This window comes from Chrysochloris asiatica, unplaced genomic scaffold (assembly GCF_000296735.1).
Source record: "Chrysochloris asiatica unplaced genomic scaffold, ChrAsi1.0 scaffold00005, whole genome shotgun sequence".
NCBI lineage: Eukaryota > Metazoa > Chordata > Mammalia > Afrosoricida > Chrysochloridae > Chrysochloris > Chrysochloris asiatica.
This window is the reverse complement of record NW_006408523.1, coordinates 7,295,241-7,317,376: the sequence shown is the minus strand read 5'-3', so window position 1 is coordinate 7,317,376 and position 22,136 is coordinate 7,295,241. Positions and strand designations below refer to the sequence as shown.

The 22,136-nt window shown below is 44.8% G+C and overlaps 1 protein-coding gene across 1 annotated transcript in view; it reads right to left on the bottom strand.

The window, feature by feature from the left end:
• Positions 1-22,136, bottom strand: part of MIPEP (mitochondrial intermediate peptidase) — a 149,051-nt gene that overhangs the window by 117,472 nt on the left and 9,443 nt on the right. Inside the window, exons 5-7 of the mRNA XM_006831954.1 lie at positions 9,823-9,886; positions 5,023-5,205; positions 3,078-3,234 (exon numbers count right to left, since the gene is read on the bottom strand). Of these exons, the coding sequence (XP_006832017.1) occupies positions 3,078-3,234; positions 5,023-5,205; positions 9,823-9,886 (404 nt within the window). The remainder of the gene's footprint in view (positions 1-3,077; positions 3,235-5,022; positions 5,206-9,822; positions 9,887-22,136) is intronic.

Sequence of the window (22,136 nt, the reverse complement as noted above, 5' to 3'; positions counted from 1 at the left end):
CCAGTTTCCCATCCTCAAAAATCTCCAGGAGTCACAAACCCAGGGGACCTTTGAACTTCATGGACCCCAGAAAGCCTACGTATGGCCCTTTATTTTGTCTACAGCCTTCACTGGTTATGGAAATGACAACAACCTGCATTACTAGTTACCTTTATCTGCAGCTATCTGAGCTGCACAGGGACACAGGTGACAAGGACATGAGTTACACCCTAAATGCACACTATTCAGATTCTGAGAAACAATGACATCAGTGATGTGCTGCTGAAGATACGGAAGCAGAAGCCGTGACGTCCGACCGACATGGCTTTCTCCGTCACCTCAGGGCAGCCAGCTACTCACTTCCTCCAACAGCCCTGATGGTCCCTGCATGGTTTCCTCAAGCAGCTTGTCCCTAACACCGCCTGCTGGGGGACCTCACGTGGCCTCAGCTCCAGAGACGACGTACAGCCCACTGCTGGCTCAATTCCACAGCGGTGTCTGCTGGTGCCTCCAACATCAAACGCGCGGGTTTCCCCATCTCAGAGAAGAGAAACTCAGACCGGCTTCCCGGTTGCTCAGGTCAAAACCGTCAGCTCTCTCCCTTCAAAATACCCAATATCCCAACTCTGACCACATGGTACCACCTACACTGTCACCATCCTCGCCAAGCTGCCATCCTTTCTCATCATGATCACTGCCAATCGGCTTCTAAAAGTCTCCTTCTGCCCAGCTTTACATGACACAAATGCCAGACTACATCATGACGTAACTGCCAAATTACATCATCGCGTCGCTGCCAAACCACTGGGATCGTGGCCCAGCCAAGCTGACACAGAGCCTTAACCAGCGACCCACAGCGCCTCTGCCTCTCACCTCAGCGGCTGTGACTGCCAGATGTGTTGCCAACGTGTAAGAGCGTCAGAGTAGATTTTTTACTATTGTCGTAAATGCAAAACGACAGCTAATGAGGTGGGTTAACAAATAGCATACCATCTGCTTTACCTCTTTTATTTTGCTCTTATCTGTCTTCCCTACAAGAATGTAAACTGCACAAGGATAGAAATTTCTTTCTGGTTCACACACTGACTTGTTTTGAGCCCTGGTGTGGTGTTGTAGGATAAGCACTAGGCTGCTAACTGCAAAGTCGGTGGTTCAAGCCCACCAACCACTCTTCAGAAACTCTCTACAGGGCCGCTTTGACAGCAAATAACACCACCGCTAACTCCCTAAGAAAATGATGACGTGGTCTGCTTCCGTAAAGGTTTACAGCCTTGGAAACCCTGTGGGGCAGTTCTACTCTGTCCTTGAGGGGGCGCTGTGGGTCAGAAGAACTCCACGGCAACAGGTTTGATAATCTGACATAAAGGAGGGAGCTTCAGAAAGTCAGTGAAGAAATTCCATTCTCTTTGCATTCCATTTTCCGTGCACTTTTTGAAGCCCCCGAGTAGCAGACACTCAGTATTCACTGAATTAGTGCACGAAGCTGGAAGATGAAGAACGATAGGCCGGGTGGTCTCAAACAGCCCATGGAAGATCACAAACGCAGAGCAGGGGTCTGGGTTCAGATCTGCCCTCTTTTTAGCAGTCTCATCTCACCCCATCTGTGAAATGAATACAACTATCTGCTCACGGGACCTCGGGGAACTAAATGAGATAATGTCACAGAGCAAGGCTGACAGCGTCAGAAACTCTTTGTGGGGTCACTCTGGGTCAGAACCAACTCAATGGCAATAAGTTTGGTCTTTTGGTTTCGGGGCAATAACTGAGTGGAGGTAAGAAACTGAAGAGGAGACAGCCCTGGGTGGTGCAGACAACAGGCTCAGCTGCTAACCCAAAGGAAGTGCTTCAGAAGAAAGGCCTGGCCATATTCATGCAAAAACTCAGCCACTGAAGGCACCAAAGGAGCCCACTCCGACATGTATGGGGTTGGCATGAGTAGCTTGACAGCAACTGGATTTGCTTTGACAGAGAGAAGGGACAAACTGGGATGGAATGAGATTTCCCTCCAACAGAGTCTCTGCGGGTGTTGCTGGTATCGGTGAAGAGCACGCCCATCTGTCTGTCCAGCCAGGCTTCATGTCTATCACCAGCCGTGTAAGTAAGTGTTACTTTGGACACACGTCCTGAACCTCGACAACTCCACAATCATCACCACCCTGCAGCCTCAATTATAACTAGTTTAACAAATATCCTCGGAACCAAGCAATACAAAACTGACTAGATACATTTGCATGGTGATTGAAGGATCCCTGGTAGGACAGCGGTTAAGCGCTCAGCTGCCAGCGGAAAGGTTGGCGGTTTGAATTCACCTAGCGACTCTGTGGGACCTAGAACTTGCGGACTGCTCCTACAAGGGGTCTGGGCTCAGAAACCTCTGAGGCAGTTCTCACCTGTTCTATGGGCCTCAGAGTCAGACGCCACTGACAGCACACAACAACAACAACATCATATCATTACTATGTCACATTGTCTCTTACACGCTGTAAATCCTAAAGAATTCAACACAGCACAACGCAAGTTTACCAAAACCCAAGGAAAGCCGTTTCACCCCTTCATCTTGCAGGAAAGACAGGATGGAAGATCACCAGAAATGTGAACTTTCATCCCGTCTCATCCAAATTCTCACCACTGGCACATCTGGATAGATTGAGCACAAAAACTGATCGAGTTCATCTGTAAATAATTGTAACTAGCGTCAAACGAAAATGTAACTATCAATTTATCTTCCACATGTACATAAAATGCCTTGGTTGGACAGAATATATATGTATATATTACCTCAATTTAAGAATCACGCCCATCGAAAAATGTAGACAATCCAGAATATGGGTCTCTGAGAATATTACAGATAGAACACTGATTGACCCAAGTCAAACCACGGCCATCTAGTCAGTTTCAACTCACAGTGACCCTACAGGAAGGACAAGGTAGAACTGGGCCGGAGGGTTTCCAAACCTGTCACTCTTTACAGGCGCAGACAGCCTCATCTTTATCCCTCACAGTGGCTGGTGGATTTGAACCACCAACCTTGCTGTGAGCAGAAGTTTTGTTGCATAAAAATCTACTTTTATCCTTAAAAGTTGGACATGCCGGCTTACCTGGAGTTTTGGCTATAGTTCCTTGGAGAGCTCTGTGGGAAAAGGTGGGATAGCCCACTAACTTGGCCAGCAGGTCTCTGTGTCTGAGCAGTTCCTCTAAACAGTTCAACTGTCCAGCATTGGGATAAAGGAAAATTTTATAAGCAGCTTCTCGCACCTATATATGAAAAGTAAATGGTACAAGATATAAATATACCATGACATAACACTCCACGCAACCATGTTGTTGTTAGGTGCCGATGAACTGCTTCCGACTCATAGTGACCCCATGTACAACAGGACACAACACCGCCTGGTCTGCACCCTCCTCACAATTGTTACCCTGGAGTCCACTGTTGCGGCCACTGTGTCAGTCCATCTCATTGGGGTCTTCTTCTTTTACAGTGACCCTCCACTCTACCAAGCATGGTGTCCTTCTCCAGGGACTGGTCCCTCCTGATAATATGTCCAAAGTATGAGAGACAAAATCTTACCACCCTGGCTTCTGAGAAGCATTCTTGCTGTAATTCTACTTCTTTTAACACAAATTTGTTTGTTTGTTTTGGGTAGTCTAGGGTACTTTCAACATTCTTTTCTAACACTGTAATTCAAATTCTTCTACAATCTTCTTTATTCATTGTCCAACTTCGCATGCATACGGGGCTAGTGAAAATACCATGGTCAGGCACATCTAAGTCCTCAAACCGATTGTCTTTGCCCTTGACCACATTAGAGAGGACTCGGGTAGCAGATCTGCCTAATAAAATACATTGCTTCATTTCTCAACTCCTGCCTCCAGGAGTGTTCATTGCAGATCCACGCAACAAAAGTGCAGGCCAACTCGCCACTTCATCTGCGGAGGACCACTGCTTTAAAAACGAAGTCATAGTTTAAACAAAGTGACTCAAGCTTCTGGAGTCAGCAAACAGTGCAGGCTACAACAGCATGCTGTTACGGGGAAAGGCAGGGCAAAATCTCTGAATCATGGTGTTGGCGAAGAACACGGACTCTACCATGAACTGCCAGAAGGGCAAGCAAATCGGACTTGGAGGAAGGACAGACTGAGTGCTCGTTACAAGCCAGAATGGCGACACTTGGGTCTCTCGTTCTTTGGATATGTCATAAGGGAGGGCCAGTCCCAGGAGAAGAACATCGTGTTCGGTAAAGTAAGGGGTCAGAGAAATAGAAGAAGACCCTCAACAAGATGGACCAACACAGTGGCTGCACCAGTGGGCTCAATCTTAACCACTGTGAGTACGGCGCAGGACCAGGTACTGCTGTGTTATGTTGTATATAAAGTCGCTGTGAGTCGGAACTCACTAGATGGCACCTAACAACAGAACAGGGGAGCATGGTGGCTCTGTAGGCTAAACACTGGACTGCGAACCGCTAGGTCAGCGGTTCAAGCCCACCAGTTGCTCTGTGGAAGACAGATGAGGCTTTCTGCTCCTACAAAGATTCACAGCCTTGGACGCCCCATACAGGGTCGCTGTGAGTCAGAACCGACTCAACAGCACTTAACAACAACTGGACAATATCTTACCCAGAGCATTCGTCTCTGTACAATCACATACTTGTTAAAAATGTGCGTAATCTACAATGTTGGTCATTGTCGTTGTTAAGTTAAACATGGGGCTGCTAACCACAAGGTCCGCAGATTTCAAATGAACTGTTTAAAAGACAAGACAGCATTTCCGGAATTAACAAACCACACAGGTAAAAATTTTAGTCCTGGTGGGGCACTGTAAATTAAACACTGGACTGCTAACTGCAAGGTTGCTGGTTCAAAGCCACTAGTCATTCCTCAGAAATCCTAAACAGAGTGGCTATGAGTCGGAACCAACTCAACAGCACTTAACAACAAGAAGGAACACTACGGTACTTCTAAGGGTGTTACGAGTTTACACCAAGAAATACGACCACACCAGCGATGGGGCAGAGACTGCAGAGAGAAGGAAGCATGTACCATGTCGTCTGGTGCCTCGGCCTGCAGACCATCAACGATGACACAGTTGCCATCCACAGGGAAGTGGCGGCAGATGTGCTCTGGCAGGAGATGCCCGCCGATCTTATTTGGGATGTTGGTTCCCATCAGAAATGTGCTGCTCAGATCCAAGATTTTCACATTCAGGTCCACAGCTTGTTTACGCTGCAAATTAAAATTAGGATTTCACAATGAGCAGACAACCTAGGAAGTGGGCTGATCAACACCTGTGTTCTGTTGAAAGTTGTTGCAATTTAATAACATTTTAAAGAAAACCAAGTTTAAATATAAATGTAATATAATATTAAATATGGTTTTAAGCTGTGTTGTGTGCAACAGGCTTCTGAGGCTGTAAATCTTTATGGGAGCAGAAAGCTCCATCTTTCTCCTGTAGAGCAGCTGGTGGGCCCGAACCACTGACCCCGTGGTTAGTAGGCCAACACATAACCTGGTAAAACACCAGCGCCCCTTATATTTTTGTATGCTAACTGTCTAATATCTAACCCACTGCATCAATTCCAACTTATCGGGACTCCGTACAGCAGACACAACTGTCCCATAGGACTTTCAAGGCTGTAAATCATTATGAAAGCAGTCTTGTTTTTCTCCTGCAAAACAGTTGATGGCTTTGAACCATCAGCCTTCTAGTTAGCAGATGAGTGCTTAACAACTGTGTCACCAGGACCCCTATAACATGGGGGAAAGAACTTCAAAATTTCATGGATAAATCCCATTATCTTCTAATTACATTTCCACGAACTGTTTGAAGCGCCCTCGTATATCGTCCATAGGATCAGCACTGGAATGCAAACCACAAGGTCAGCCGTTCAGACCTACCAGCCGTTCCTCAGAAACTCTAACAGGGTCACCATGATTGGAATTGACTCCACAGCGCTTACCAATAACAAAAAATAATATATTAATGCTATGTTTGACAAACACTTAACATCCTGACAAATGAATTTTCCTGTGATCGTAGAGTGTCTCCATGCTTTGATTTCATAGAACTTTTGGAGTTTCATTTTTTGTCTGGGTTACACAACCTCTCTTTGAAATTAACCCAAGTGTCAAGTCTAGGTTTGAAGGGCAGAGGGAGAGGGAAGAATTAATCGATTCGGCACCAACTGCAGGGCACATCTAGAAGGGGGTGGAACGCTGGACAAGTTGTTACGGATCGAGGAAGGTGTGGTGCTGTGAGGAACCAAACTGGAGCGTGCCGGCAGGAGCAGTCGGTTTGGGACCATTTTTAAACACTTGGGGTGATCCTTTCAATAAAGGACATTTTCCTGAGGAAGTTGTGTGTCATAAAGGGTGCCCCATGGTTGTCACTGCCCACAGAGGGCATCGCAGATATGGGCTGTACGACAGGGTCCAGAGTGAACAGACAGTCACTCCTCCACACAAAGCTCGTTTCTCAGCAACCGAAACACATGCACGTTAAGAACTTGTCCCACGTTATAACCTCTTCTTCCCTCTTCCTGTCCTACAAAGCCAGACTTGGACAGTTGAGTGTATACCAATCTGCCCTTCAAACACTTAGTGTGTTCATCTAAACACACATCTGATGTTTTACACTGAATACATCCATTTCTCTGATTCCCTTAACTAAGGAAATACGGAAGGGGTCTGACTCTAACAATAATTATGGAGTCCTGGTATGGCACTATAGGACAGAGCACTGGGCCTCAAGGTCGCTTTGAACCACAACATCGATGGTTTAGACGCACCTCAGAAACCGACTCGATGGCACTTAACAACAATATTGTTAAGGAGCCTTGGTGATGCAGTGGGTTAAACATGGGGCTGCTAACCACAAGGTCCGCAGTTTAAACCCAGTAGAGAGAGAGAGATGAAGCAGTGTGCTTCTGTAAAGATTTACAGTCTCGGAAACCGTAGGCAGCAGTCCTAGCTCTGTCCTATTGAGTTGTAACTGATGAGATTGCAGTGGGCTCGGGATGTAAATGCATGCTTGACAAAAGTTCTGGAAAAAATTAAGTATACAGTTGTTGTTGTTAAGTACCATGGAGTCAGTTCTGACTCACAGTGACCCTGCACAGGGTTTCCGAGGCTGGAAATCTTTATGGGAGCAGAGAACCTCATCTTTCTCCCGTGGTAGTTTCAGCTGGTAGGTTTGAACTGCTGACCTAGAGGTTGGCAGCCCGACTCATAACCACTACGCTACCAGAGTACTAAACAAGAATTTTTCAGTAAAGAAAATGCAAATTTCACAGGAAAACTAAGGCGCTCGAACACTTCACTGTCTAATCTAGTTCAGGATTTCTCTCCCGCTGCTTGGTTTCTGACATGGCCATTTATCGCCACCTAATGGTTACCAGTGGAATAGCAAAAGAGATGTAGTTAGGTGCCATCAAAGTGGTTCTGTCTCACAGTGTGGCACTGTGGGTTAAGGAGCCGGACTGCAAAGTCAGTTTGAATTGCAAGGTTGGCGGGTCAAGCTCACCAGCTGCTCCTCGGAAACCTTACACAGCATCACTATGGGTCGGAATTGACTCAAAAGCACTTCACAACAACAAGCTTGTGGTCTGGTGCTTATTCATCCTACAGCGCCACACCAGGATGCCGAGATGATAACATAAAATGAAAGATGACAGATAACTGGGAATTTATACAGCATTTCCAAAACGTTTCCCCAAAGCTCTAACAGTCCATTTTTACTTCTAACAACCCCATGCGACTGAGTGGAACTGTCCCATAGGAGGCTCTAGACAGTGATCTGTACAGAAGCTGATCACCGGAACTTTCTACCGCAGAGCTACTGGGCATCACTCGGTTAGCAGGCAAGCCATTAACAGGCGGACACTAAAGCCTGTGCTATGTGCTACGTGTGTGTTCGTATATATATATAAACCTATACACGGACTCCTGGTGTGGTGCTGTAGGATCAGCACTGAAACCACAAGGTCAGCAGTTCAAACCCATCAGCTATTCCTTGGAAACACTATACAAGGTCACTATGAGTCGGTACTGACTCGACAGCACTTAACAACAAAATACAAAATTAATGATTTCAAAGATGTATCATCTGATCAAACACTCAGAAAAATAAAAACGGGTTTATTTCCTGACTCTTTCAGTGATCTGCTAGGCGAGACTTATCATTTCACTGAGATACTGAAACACACAAAAACTCCATGAAACTGAACAATTTATTCATTAAATGATTCCTTAAACACATGCTCCCATTCATTTTAAATTGGTCAACAATAAAATAAAAATTAAATAAGAAATAAACTGGAAAGATAATACAGGATTTTCGGGTTTGTATATGATGCTAGTGGTTTTATTTTAGGGTCTCTTTTGAAAATTATAATGTCTTTCTTCTGTCCGGTCTGATTGGAACATCTTTGGGAGCAAATCTGAGAGGGCTTCAAGAGGCTCATGGTAACACAGAAATGAAAAGATCATGGAGTTTTTCCACCAACTTTCTGAGGCCCCCTGGTATGGACGTGAAGAAGAGATGGGAAGGCAGTAGGTTTATTTGACTGGTACCTCTAAGATTGTGGATTACTTGCTAGGAAGAGAGCAGCTAGACTGTGTTAGATGAAGCAGAAATGTCTACGCTGGTGAACTTGAACGCAGATTACATTTCAGCAAGGTTTCCAAAACAACTTTCAGGAGAATTACGAAAAATAACACAATTATTCACAGACACTCCCAACTAGCAACCTTCCTCCTAAAGACATCAAAAGGGATTAATGTCAGCCATAGTTCGTTTGAGTCATCACACATTCATCCAGTAATTCATTGCGTCCCAAACGGATACTATATTAACAAAATAATCCATGTTCTCTGCTCATCTTACGTCTCTAAATTTAGATAACTTATTGATGTTGTTAAGTGCTGCTAAGTCAGTTCAGACTCACAGAAACCCTGTACAGAGTTTCCGAGGCTGGAAATCTTTGCGGGAGCAGAAACTCTCTTCTTTCTCCAGAGAAGCGGCTGGTTAACTCACACTGCCAATCTTGTTGCTGTCCAGTACTTATCAGAAAAAGCTACTGCACTCCCAAATTTAGTTAAGAGACATAAAAATAGAATAACCACCACCTCACTAAAAGGCAGTGAAAGGTAAATGCCAGAAAAGTGCAAGAAATAAAACATGAGTCCGGATGAAAGCAAAATCCCACCGGGGAGGACCACGCAATGCCTCACATACAACAGGTTCTGAGGAGGAAGCCTTAGCAGGGGCTCAGGCAGACACACATGCGAAACGTGGTGAGCCAGGACCGCAGATGTGGGAGGGCGTGTGTTTAACAACTTGAGCACTGGGCCCACACGAGCAAACAGAAACAGAGGCCACTGGGAAAGCCTAGCCTGTGTGTCCTCGGTCACACATTAACAAGCTATTCATACTCCTAAGTAGGAAATGGGAAGTCATAGAAAGGTCCTGGGCAGGAGAGAGTAAGTGGTGTTTTCCCACGCAGGCTCGGCTGACAGGGCAGGCTGTGTGTATGCCCGGCGGGGCCGTGTAATAAATGCCTCCATGACTTTCGCTGTGGCTGTGGGTAAACCACAAATCCTGCAGGATCCTGGGTAGTGGCCTCTTCTCAGCACTGACATGCGTGTCTGACGACACAGGGATGCTTTTCATAGCACACGCTCAGCGGACTTTAATTATAATGATTGCCAGGAAGACCACAGCCCTGAAGACCTAAGGGGCTTTAGAAAACACACAGTCATGCAATGCACAGTACAGATACAAACTACACAGCCAAATGTTAGGCAGACAAGAGAAGTCAAAACATAACATGACGGAAGGGTTACCTTTTCTTTATCTAGGTGTATTCCACTGATTTCAAAATCAAACATAAAGAGTTCAGCCACTCGCCTATTAAAAAAAAAAAAAGTCTCAGGTTAGTTGTTGTTGTTGTGAAGTGCTGTCGAGTCGGTTCTGACCCATAGCGACCCTGTATAGGGTTTCTGAGAAGCAGCTGGCCAGCTTGAACTGCTGATTTTGCAGTTTAAACGGCTTTGCAGTTCAATGCATTAACCCACCGCGCCTGGGAAGAATAATTAGGAACAAAACTCAGGTTTTTGTTAGACGAATCGGTCTTACTGTATCAAAGTCAGATGCTTCAACATACACACAATGTCGTTGTATCTAGAATTCAAGTGTAACATCATACAAACTAGGAGAACATGCCGCTGACTGATAAGGTTTGTCAGTCATCACATAGTTGACTGAGTACCAGATTCATCACATCTAACAGGACAATAAGTTTTCAGTTGAAACTAAAGCATCACAAGGATTCCAGTGAATCCACTTTCCTCTAGAGAAGCTGGACATGTTCCAACAATCAGCCGCCTCTCCTTCAGCAGGATTTACTGCTTACTATATGCTCTGGCTGTTAGATACCATCGAGTTGGTTCCGACTCACAGCGACCCTATGAACAACAAACTGAAACACGGCATGGGCCTGCACCATCCTCACAGTTGCTGTGATGCCGGAACCCGCTGTTGGATGCACTGTGTCAATCCCCAATAGCTCAGCTGTTATTAAATGCCATCGACTCGGTTCCTACTCATAGCAACCCTGTGTAGGGTTTCTGGGAAATGGTTGGTGGATTTGAACTGCTGACCTTTGGAGTTCAAACTGACTTTGCAGTCCAGCGTATTAATTCACAGCGCACGCCAGGATTCCAATAGTTCAGTAGACAGTAGCTATGTGTTTGGCGATGAGGCAACCAACCAAATTCACTACCTGTTTCCTTTCCTAAGGAGGGCTGGTGTGGCGCAAGGTTGACAGTTCAAACCCTCCAGATGCTCCATGGGAGAATGATGACATTATCTGCTCCTGTAACAATTTACAACCTCAGAAACTCTAAGGAGCAGCTGGGTCACTCTGAGTCACTCTGCCCACCACCCTCATCCAGGTCCTGACCCACAGCATTCATCCTGACAGGTCGTTGTACCTCCAGTCACAGTGTGACTTTCTTGGCACCCAAAATGTGCCACGAACTCCCAGGTGAGGTTTCTGACCAGGGTTTTCCACTGCCAACCAAATTGACAGTATTTGTCGTGTGCACTGGGAGACTTGAGCTAAGAAACACGTATGTTTGCGGGATGAGGAGGGAAGATGTTTTCGGGATGTGCTGAGGGCCTCTCATGGAAGGTCCCGTATGAGGCCAGAGCCCTACAGACTATGTGGCATGAACACTTTGCTAGTATTTAATATAAAAAGCAACCCACCACCCACTGTTGTTGAATTGATGCCGACCACAGATAGAGTAGAACAGCTCCACAGAGCACAGCCGTTGCCAAAATTGTCAATATTTATGGAACAGCCAGCCTTGTCTTCCTCCCTCCCTCAGAATAGCTGCTGGGTTTGAACTGTGGTTAAGAGCTCAATGTTTAATTCACTGCACCACTAGGGGTCCTTATGATAAACAAAACCAAAACGAAACCAAGCCCACCGTCGATGACTGAGAACAACCCTGCCGAGGGTTCCTGAGGCTATAAATCCTTACGGGAGCACACAGCCTTGTCTTTCTCCTGTGGGGCAGCTGTGGGTTCAAGTACCAGACCCTGCAGTTAGTAACCCCCAAATGCTTAGCCCACTGTGCCACCAGGACTCCTTTCCAGTAAACCAAGAGGGAAAACAAGGAGAGTTTCAATCCATGTTCACTCAGTCTGTGTGTGTGCTGCCGAACACAAAACACAATTACAATTTGCTTTTCATGTGGGAACTCGCTTCTTCATTCGTGGAGGGCAGAGCTGTGAAAAGTCACCACAGAAACCATCTATTTCAACTCCGTCCAAACAGCAAGCATGAAAACATAAAACAGTTTCTCCTTGGACAATTTTCCAAAGGCCTCCTATGCAAGAATGTCTCCCGAGTCCCTTCCAGCTCAGAGCGGAGACTTGGAATTAGTCAGCTCTTTGATGCCGTGCTGGAAGCAGAAATTCTTGGCTAATGAGAATTTTCTTTCTTTCCTTTTCATCTTGCTTCATGCTTGGAACTAATTTCAAATATATCACTTCTTTCTGTCAGCAATTTAAAATTGAAAAGAAAAGAAGAGAAAAAAAACCTGCTTTTTTCTGGAATGAAAGCAAACCAAATATTTGATCTCCTCTCTGCGTTTTTAACATGGAATCTTGCTGGTGATTGTGCCAAACACACCTCACCTGGAACAGCTAGAATTCCTTTAATTCCTTCAAAAACTTAAGAGAATTCAATAGGCTACATTAAGATTCTAGCTATTTACCTTCTTAGATAAATCATGTAAAGTGTCATTCAGGCCCCTAAACTGCCCTCATCGGCTTGACGTCATTTGATCTCCTTCCCTGAGCCATCAAACTCAAGACCCTCCAGTTCTTTCTCAAACAAAGGAGTCTCCTGTTTATCTCAGTAAGAGGAAGAAAGGTAACATGGCTTGATAAACCGGGGTTGGGAATTTTTTACTGAAGTTCAGAACACGACAGGTTTTGCTTAACATGGTTCCACTGTAGAAGTGTATGAACAAAAATGAAAATTCACTAGTCCTACCAGAATCCAAACACGCACTGCCACAGAGGTGATTAAAACTCAAAGCGACTAATTCCACCACCCAAAGATAATGACTGCTAAAATTCAAGTCATTCCATCCAGTGTACGGTTTTTAAAATTGTGAACTGACTGGGTGAAGGTTTAGAGAGCAGATCAATTTTCCACTCAACAATCCACACACACTTAGTTCCATCTCATTGGACGTAGTTCCCGCAGGGAACCTCCGTCTTCCCACTTCCTCCCCGGGGTTTCCTGTTTTCACTCCTCCTCCTTTCCTCACCCTTCTGAACCTTGTCCCTGGGTTAACACTGCCCTTTTGATCTCAAATGATTGATTAGACCTCCCTAGTATTACTATTCCCCTTACGTTGTTGTTGTTTTTAAGTACTGTGGAGTCGTTTTCGACTCATAGTGACCCTGTATGGGGTTTCCAAGGCTGTAAATCTTTTCAGGAGCAGAAAGCCTCATCTTTCTCCCATAGAGTGGCTGGTAGTTTCGAACTGCCGACCTTGAGGTTGGTAGCCTGATTCTTAACCCCTATTGAACCACAGGAGTGAGTTCATTTCTAGAGCTGATGGATGACTAAGAACCACACTCGGGGGTACTACCCGTCTCTCTCCAATCTACCTCCACTGTTAAATGGCGGACCCTGTGTGAAGAGAAACTCAATGGGACAGTCTTGCTCTTCCGGGTCTCACAAGTTTTCAGCCTTTGTCATGGTGCCTTCTCATCACTTCCCTATTGCTCGTGGAAAGTATCTGAGTGTTCCTTCTCTGGCAGGTTTCTGCCGACTTTCACAGGTTTTACTATTGTTTTTTTCCTACAATAATTGAGACCAGTCTACGAACGCTTCTGTAACTTACTTTTTCTTGTAAATTGGTATCGCAGGCATCAAAGAGTTCTCTGTATCTTTAAATATTCTTCAAAAACATGATTAATGCTTTATTATATTCACCCATATGAACTAAAACTTTTCAATTTTCCCATTCTTGTAAACCACATTATGATTAAAAAGTCTTGAATATACGTATCTTTATCTGTATTTGTTTTCTTGGGATAAACACCCAGAAAGGAAATTGATCAAAAAGTATGTCCACTGATACATACAAGGGGGTTTCAAAAAGTTTGTGGAAATTTTCCAGTATTTTTCAGTTCCTTTTTTCCACAAACTTTCTGAAGCCCCTTCTTATTCAAAAATTGTCCTCTATAAACGTTTATCAATTTATAGTTAAGCAGAGCAGTTTACCACCATTCGTCTGTCAGTTTGTTGTACTGTGGTGGCTTGTGAGTTGCTGTGATTCTGAAAGCTATGCCACTGGTATTTTAAGTATAGCAGGTTCACCCACGGTGGACAGGTTTCAGATGAGCTTCCAGATGAAGACAGACTAGGAAGGAGTGACAAACTACTTCCTAATATTTAGTCACTGAAAACCTTATGGACAGCAGACAAACAGTTAGATACAGTGCCAGAAACAGAAACAGCTAAAATCTTATATTGACAGAGAACTTCCAGAGGTTCAAGCCGGATTCAGAAAAGGCCGTGGAATGAGGGATATCATTGTTGATGTCTGATGGATCTTGGCTGAAAGCAGAGAATATCAGAAAGATGTTTACCTGTGCTTTACTGACTACACAAAGGCTTTCAATTGTGTGGATCATGACAAGTTATGGAAACCACTGCAAAGTATGAGTATTCTGGAACACTTAATTGTGCTCATGAGGAATCTGTACCTGGACCAAGAGGCAGTTATTCAAACAGAACATGGGAACCCTGAATGGTTTAAAATTAATAAAGGTGTGAGACAAGGTTGTATTCTTTCACCATACTTATTCAACCTGTATGCTGAGCAAATCATCCGAGAAGCTGGGTTCTATGAAGAAAAACATGGCATCAGAATTGGAGCAAGATTCACTAACAACCTGTGATATGCAGATGATACAACCTTGCTTGCTGAAAGTGAAGAGGACTTAAAATACTTATTGATGAAGATCAAAGATCACAGCCTTTGGTATGGGTTGCACCTCAATGTAAAAACAAAAATCCTCACAACTGGGCCAAAAACCAGCATTCTTATCAATGGAGAGAAAACTGAAGTTGTCAAAGGACTTCATTCTTCTTGGATCAACTATCAACACTCATGGAAGCAGCAGTCAAGAAATCAAATAGAATTAGGTAAATCTGCTGCACAAGACCTTTTTGGGGTGTTGAAGAGCAAAGATGTCAGCTTGAGGACTAAGGTGCGCCTGGCCCAAGCCATGGTATTTTCAATAACCTCATATGCATGTAAAAGCTGGACAGTGAATAAGGAAGACCGTAGAAGAATTGATGCTCTTGGGTTATGGTGTTAGAGGAGAATACTAAAAGTGTCATGGGCTGCCAAAAGAACCAATAGATCTGTGTTGGAAGAATTGCAGCCAGAGTGCTCCTAGGAGGCCAGGATGGCCAAACTTCGTCCCTCATACTTCGGGCACATTGTCAGAAGGGACCAATCGCTGGAGAAGGATATCATGTTTGGTAAGGTGGAGCATTAGAAAAAGAGAGGAAGAGCCCCAGCGAGATGGACTGGCAAAGTGCCAGCATCAATGGGCTCAAGTGTGGCAACAATTGTGAGGTTGGCCAAGGACTGGGCAGTGTTTCGTTCTGTTTTGCATGGGGTCGCCATGAGTCGATACTGATTCAGCACCTAACAACAACAATAAGAGAGGTGTAGTGCTGTGGGCTAATGCGTCAGACTGCAAAATCATTTGAACTGAAAGATTGGGGGTTCAAGCTCACTAGCTGCTCCTGAGAAACCCTATATACAGGGTCGCTATGGGTTGGAACTGGCTTGACAGCACTTAACAACAACAACTTTTTAACTGTAAAGTAAAATATAATTTTTATGTATAATGGCCATTTGTTAGTCCTTATTTTGCAAAGTGAATGTCACAAAAAAACAAAAAACAAAAAACCCTTAGCTCCCATTTTCAATAAGGATTTTCACTTTGTCTTTTCAGGGTAATTTGGGAGCCCTCTCAACAAAGTAAATACACACAGCCTTTGACATGTAAATAACCTTCTGTCCCACTGTTATACTCTGGTGCCAGATGGGGAGGAGTTTTGCCATGTTTGCAAGTTTATATACTTAAATCCTTTGCTTTCATGGTGTCTATCTTGGTATCCACATCCCAACACTAATCAAGACTTGATTTCCTTTTTTTTTTTTTTTTAACGTCTAAATCTTTAATCAATCTGCTTTTTTCCCAAAATAGTTACTTACCGGTCTAACACCATTTTACTGAATACCCAATTCTTTCCCTACAGAAAAAGACACGTTTATCTCTAAGTACCATACCACAACCAAACCTACTGCCATCGGGTCCATGCCATCTCAGAAAAATCCCCCAGAACAGAGAAGATCTGCTCCCTAGGAAGCCTCATCTGCCTCCCAAGGAGCGGCTGGTGCGTTTGAACTGCTGACCTTGCAGTTAGCAGCCCAACACTTACACAACTATGCCACTAGCCCCTAAGCACAGTGTTACAAACATTTGTGTCTATGCCTGAACTTTCTCTGTTCGTTCATTGATCTGATGATTCAGACATAAATGCAGTGTTTGTGTAATGTGTTTTATTATCTGGTACAAGTCCCTTTTTAGCTTTTCTGGCTTTTTCTTCTTAGTTTTGCATGTTGTTGTTGTTAAGTCGATTCCAACTCACAGCGACGCTGTATAGGGTTTCCAAGGAGCTGCTGGTGGGTTTGAACAGCCGACCTCACGGTGTGCAGTCCAAGCCTGATCCTACAGCGCCACACGAGGAGTCCGATCTTTTATAACCACTCACAGTTACTTCACACCCATTTTGTTAAGTAGTTGTTGCTGTTCAGTGCCATCAGTTGGTTGTGACTCATAGCGAACCTGTATAGAGTTTCTAAGGAGTGGCTGGTGAGTTTGAACCAACCTAGAGGTCAGTGCAAAAAAAAATCTTACGATACCGATTGGGTCGCATCAAATTTACAGACCGGTAGGAAACTATTGGGCTTCCCTACTGGTGTGGCACTGTGGGATTAGCACTGGACTGCTAACTGTAAGGTTGGCAGTTCAAACCCTCCAGCCACTCCTGGGAAACCCTATACAGGGTCGTATGAGTCAGGACTGACTCGACAGCACGTAACAGCACCACCAACCTAAGGGTAGAGCCTGTATCTCCCTGTGTAGAGGCTGCGCTTCACATTCACATAAGCAGGTATATGTGTACATGGGTGTACACAGGTGTGCATGCGTGTGCATAAAGGCTGCGCCATGCACTCTGGGCCTCCCTGAGGTTACCCCAGTGTATGTACATCACAGCTTTTCTTTACTGTCGTGGATTCTCCCCACTGTGCTTTCTGAAGAGTGTGTTTGTTATACTTGCTGCATTCACGGAAGCTCTTGTTTTTCTGTGTATCTAAAATATTTTATTTTAAAATTTCAGAGTAAAGACCAAATAACTTGTTTTATTTCATTTCGTGTTAAAACTGTAGTTTGGGTGAAAGTGTACAGAGCAAATTAGCATTCCATGCAACAATGATTTGTACATACTTTGCTTTGTGACCTGGGCTACCCGCACCCTCCTCCCCAAAATGTACCTGTGCTCTTCCCGCATCCCCCCTAGGACCCTGTCTCCGCTGCTCCTTCTTTCTAACGCCTTCCTACTTTCTGGGTTTGGAGGTAAATGTTGCTCTTTTGGTCTCATATGGCTAACTGTACTACAGACTATATTTCTGCCTGGAATTACTGTTCATTTTATAGGCCTGTCTAGAGTCCTGGTGTGGTGCTGTGGGTTAATGCGCAGGACTGCAAAGTCTATCTGAACCACTAGGTCGGTGCTTCAAGCTTACCAACTGCTCCTCGGAACCACTATACAGGGTCATTCTCTATGGGTCAGAACCAAGTTGACGGCACTTAACGACAACAACAACTGTTCAGCTTAAAGTCTGATCCCCAGGGGCTGATTCCGTCCCAGGCTTCAAGAATGTCTAAGGGCCACAGCCTTGGGGGTTCCATTAAAAACTCTGAATGGTTTTAGGAAAAATCCCAGTTAAGTGGGTGTTTCTCCATAGCTGACCTCAGACACTCTGTACACTAAAATTCTCCAAGGCAGGGAATGTGTAAGATTTCCAAATGGGCCCTTTCCAGGAATACTTCTGAATATTGCACAGAAGTAGTATTTCAAGGAATGAAACTGGGGAGCTACTGAGATGGAGTTCTACCCCCAACCCAGTGGCACCAAGTCAATTCCAGCTCACAGCAACCCTACCAGCCGAGGCCGAACTGCACCATGAGGTTACAGGTGGGTAGATCTTAGGGGACCACACCGCACATCTTCCTTCACAGGAGTGGCCATTGGGTTGGAAGCGCCGACCTGTCTCTTAGCAGCCGAGGAGTTAACCATCGTTCCACCAGGGCGCCTTGTAAAATGGACTCAGACCCCAAAAACCAAACCTAGCAACCCTACAGGACAGAGGAGGGCCACTCCACGGGGTGTCCACTGCGGTCGTCTTCACAGAAGCACATGGCCACATCCCTCTCTCATAGAGCGGCTGGTGGGTTCAAACCACCACCCTTTTGGTTAGCAGATGAGCACTTCAGCTACGGCGCCACAAAGGTTCATGGATGGAGGTTTACTCTAGCTGAATCCATTAACTTGTCCTGACAGTACAATTTGCTGCATCTGTAATTCTTTTTGTTTGGAGCCATTGTCCTATTCTCTAACGCATGTGCAGTTCTAAGATTCGGTTCCTTCTGGGACCATGTGACTCACCAGCACTTCAAGGTATGGCCACGCTGCCCTCCCTTTCACAATACTGAGATTCGACCTCGCTCACTTTTCTAGGTCTATTTTAGGACTGTGTTGTTATTTAGAAATTCCTACTGGCATTTTTAGTAACATCCAGACATCTGGCACGCACACCATGCCTACAAGTCCTCGGTATCTAAAGCAAGCTGCCATCCCACTGAGTTTCCATGCATTAAATACGGAAAAGTCTACCGTTACTAAGGTTAGGTTGTAAGTAACTTTACTATTCTTAGCAATTTTTGTTACTCTTAACTTAAATTCAGTATTACTAAAAAACAAATCCGATGTTACTGAGTCGATTCTGATTCACGGTGACCGTGATAGGGTTTCTGAGACTGTCCGTCGTAACCGGAGCACACAGCCTCATGTTTCTCCCGAGGAGCGGCTGCAGGGTTTGAACCACTAACTTTGCAGTCAGCAGTCCACACCCCCGCCTAAGTCTGGCACAACTAGTAGGCATCTGACTTTTCCTTGCTCTCCTCAGACAGGCAACATAATGCTCAAGTCTGAAAATGGTAATGAAAGCCCACTCTTCGGAGAACACAGCACCCACGCTGGTGTCTGTATGCCAGGCCCTCAAAGACTATCTACGATGGCACTCATGTGTCATGTGAATGAAGAACCCACTCCGTGGAGTCCATTTTGACTCAGAGACGCCGGACAGGACAGGACAGGACAGGACAGGACTGCAAAGTAGGGTTTCCGAGACAAAATCATTCGCAGGAGGGAACAGACAGCCTTGTCTTTCTCTCACAGAGCAGCTGGTGGGTTTGAACTGCAGATCTTGTGATTAGGCCTTGTAGCAGCCTAATGCTTAAGCCACAGTGCCACCAGGGTTCCTTTGTTACACTAAGAACAAGATTCTGTTATCAACTAAGACGCCCTGGTGATACAGTACTTAAGGGCCCAGCTGGTAACCGAAAGGTCAATGGTCCAACAGCCATTCTGTGGAAGGAAGACACAGCAGTCTGCTTCTGTAAACAGTTTTTAAAAAAATATCAAATCTACTATCCTTGAGTGGATTTCAGTTCACGGCAACCCCACAGGGTTTCCAGGCCTTTACACCTTTACACACATGGACTGCCACACACACAAACACACCCCACAGACCAGCTACTAGGTGGAATCCTCTGACATTTTAGTTAACAGTCAGACACTTTAAACACGGGGCAACCAGAGCCCCTTCCGTACGTAAGACATCAGCTTGGAAAAAAAATAAATAAATAAAGTTGGTTCCGACTCATAGCAACCCTCTATAGAGTTTCCAGCTGGTGGTTTTGAACTGCAAACTTTAGGATTCAAACCAATCACGTGGTCCTGTGCTTATCCTATAGCACCACACTAGGACTCCGGCTTAGAAATTGTTGTTGTTAGATTCCATCGAGATAGTACTGACTAATAGTGACCTTATGCACAATAGAAGGAAACACAGCCTCACAATCGTTACTACGCTTGAATCCACTGCTGCTGCCACTGTGCCACTCCACCTCGTTAGGGGGCTTCCTCTTTTTCACTGACCCAAGCATAATGTCCTGCACCAGGGACTGGTCCCTCCTGGTAATATGTCTGAAGTATGAGAGACAAAGTCTGACTATCCCAGCTTCTAAGGAGCATTCTGGTTGTACTTTATCCAACACAGACAGGTTTGTTCTTCTGACAGCCCATGGTACTTTCAATATTCTCCTCCAACACCATAACCGAAATGTATCAATTCTTCTACGGTCTTCTTTATTCACTATCAAACTTCCACATGCGTATGAGTTATTGAAACTACCGTGGCTTGGGGTGAGGTGCTCCTTAGTCCTCAAACTGACCTCTTTGCTCTTCAACACTTTAAAGAGGTCTTCTGCTGCAGATTTGTCCAATGCAATGTTGTCTGATTTCTTGACTGCTGCTTCCATGAGTGCTGATGGTTGATCTGAGCAAAATGAAGTCTTAGAAAACTTCAACTCTTATCCATTTACATGGATGTTATTTATTGGTACAGTGAATATTTTGGTCTTCTTTACATTGAGGTGCAACTCATACCGAAGGCTGTGGTCTTTGATCTTCATCAGTAAGTATTTAAGTTCTCTTTGCTTTCAGTAAGCAAGATTGTATCATCTGCATAGAGCAGATTGTTAGTGAATCTTCCTCCAATCTAGATGCCACATTTTTCTTCATATAATCCAGCTTCTCAAATTATTTGCTCAGCATCCAGACTGAATAAGTACAATGATAGAAAACAATTCTGACGCACACTTTTCCTAATTTTAAGCTGTTCAGTGTTTCCATGTTCTGTTCGAACAACTGCCTTTGGTCCATGTACAGGTTCCTCATGAGCACAATTAACTGTTCCAGAACATTCATTCTCAACAATGTTGTCCACAGCTTGTCATGATCCACACAACTGAAAGCCTTTGCATAGTCAATAATGCACAGTAAACATCTCTCTGGTATTCTCTACTTTCAGTCAAGATCCATCTGACGTCAGCAATGATATCCCTCGTTCCACATCCTCATCTGAATCCAGTTTGAACTTTAGCAAGTTCCCTGTCAATGTACTATTGCAACATTTTACAATTATCTTTAACAAAATTTTACTTGCATGCGATGTTAATGATATTGGCTGGTTATTTCCGCATTATTGGGTCACCTCTCTTTGGAATAGGCACAAATATGGATCTCTTCCAATCATTTGGTCAGGCAGTTGTCTTCCAAATTTCTTGCCAGAGATGAGTAAGACCCTCCAGAATTGCATCCGTTTGTTGAAAGTTTTCAATTTGTATTCCATCAATTCCCAGAGCCTTGTTCTTTGCCAATGCCTTCGGTGTACCTTGGACTTCTTCCTTCAGTATCACTGGCTCTTGATGACGTGCTACCTCTTGAAATGGGTGGTGGTGGTGGTGTGCCATGGAGCTGATTCCAACTCATAACAACCCTGGATAGGGGTTCCAAGGCTGTCAATCTTTACAAGAGCAAAAAGCCTCATCTTTCTCCTGTGGAACCACTGGTAGTTTCAAACTGCTGACCCTGAGGTTAGCAGCTCGACTTGTAAGCACTACGCTACCAGAGCTCCCACAGAATAACACGTATAATCTACTGAACCAAAGCAACCATTTCAAGGGTCTTGCCATCAACCCTGGTGTAGCGCTTCAGGATCAGCACTGGACTAGGAACCACAAGGTTGGCGGTTCAAACCCATTAGCTGCTCCTTGGAAACCCTATACTGGGTTGCTATGAGTCGGAACCAACTAATGACACTTAATGACAACAACCACCATCAGCCCAATAAATAAAAGCAATTTGCTTGCATCCTCTGAAGGAACTGATTAAGGAATCTAATTAGAGAGTGTGTTTATGAATTGTTTTCAGAAATCCCATCACTGATTGGAAGACCCTCAACAAGATGGACAGACACGTGCTGTGATGATGGGCTCATCCACCAGTGATTGAGTGATGGGTCACTCTGTTGGACCGAAGGTCACTGTGAGCTGGAACCAACTCGATGGCACCTAGTAACAACAGCAACATGACACGAACGCTTAGATGCTGACAGTGAAGCAGTGAACAAAACTGACCACGTCCCTGACCTCAGGGAGCTTCCAGCCCATGGAGGTAGGGAGAGGAAATTCACAAACAGTGGCTCATGCAGTGCTGGGAGTCATTAGCACCAGGAACGAGAGATGGGAATCCCAGAATCCCAGGAACGAGAGATGGGAATCCCAGAATCCCAGGAACGAGAGATGGGAATCCCAGAATCCCAGGAACGAGAGATGGGAATCCCAGAATCCCAGG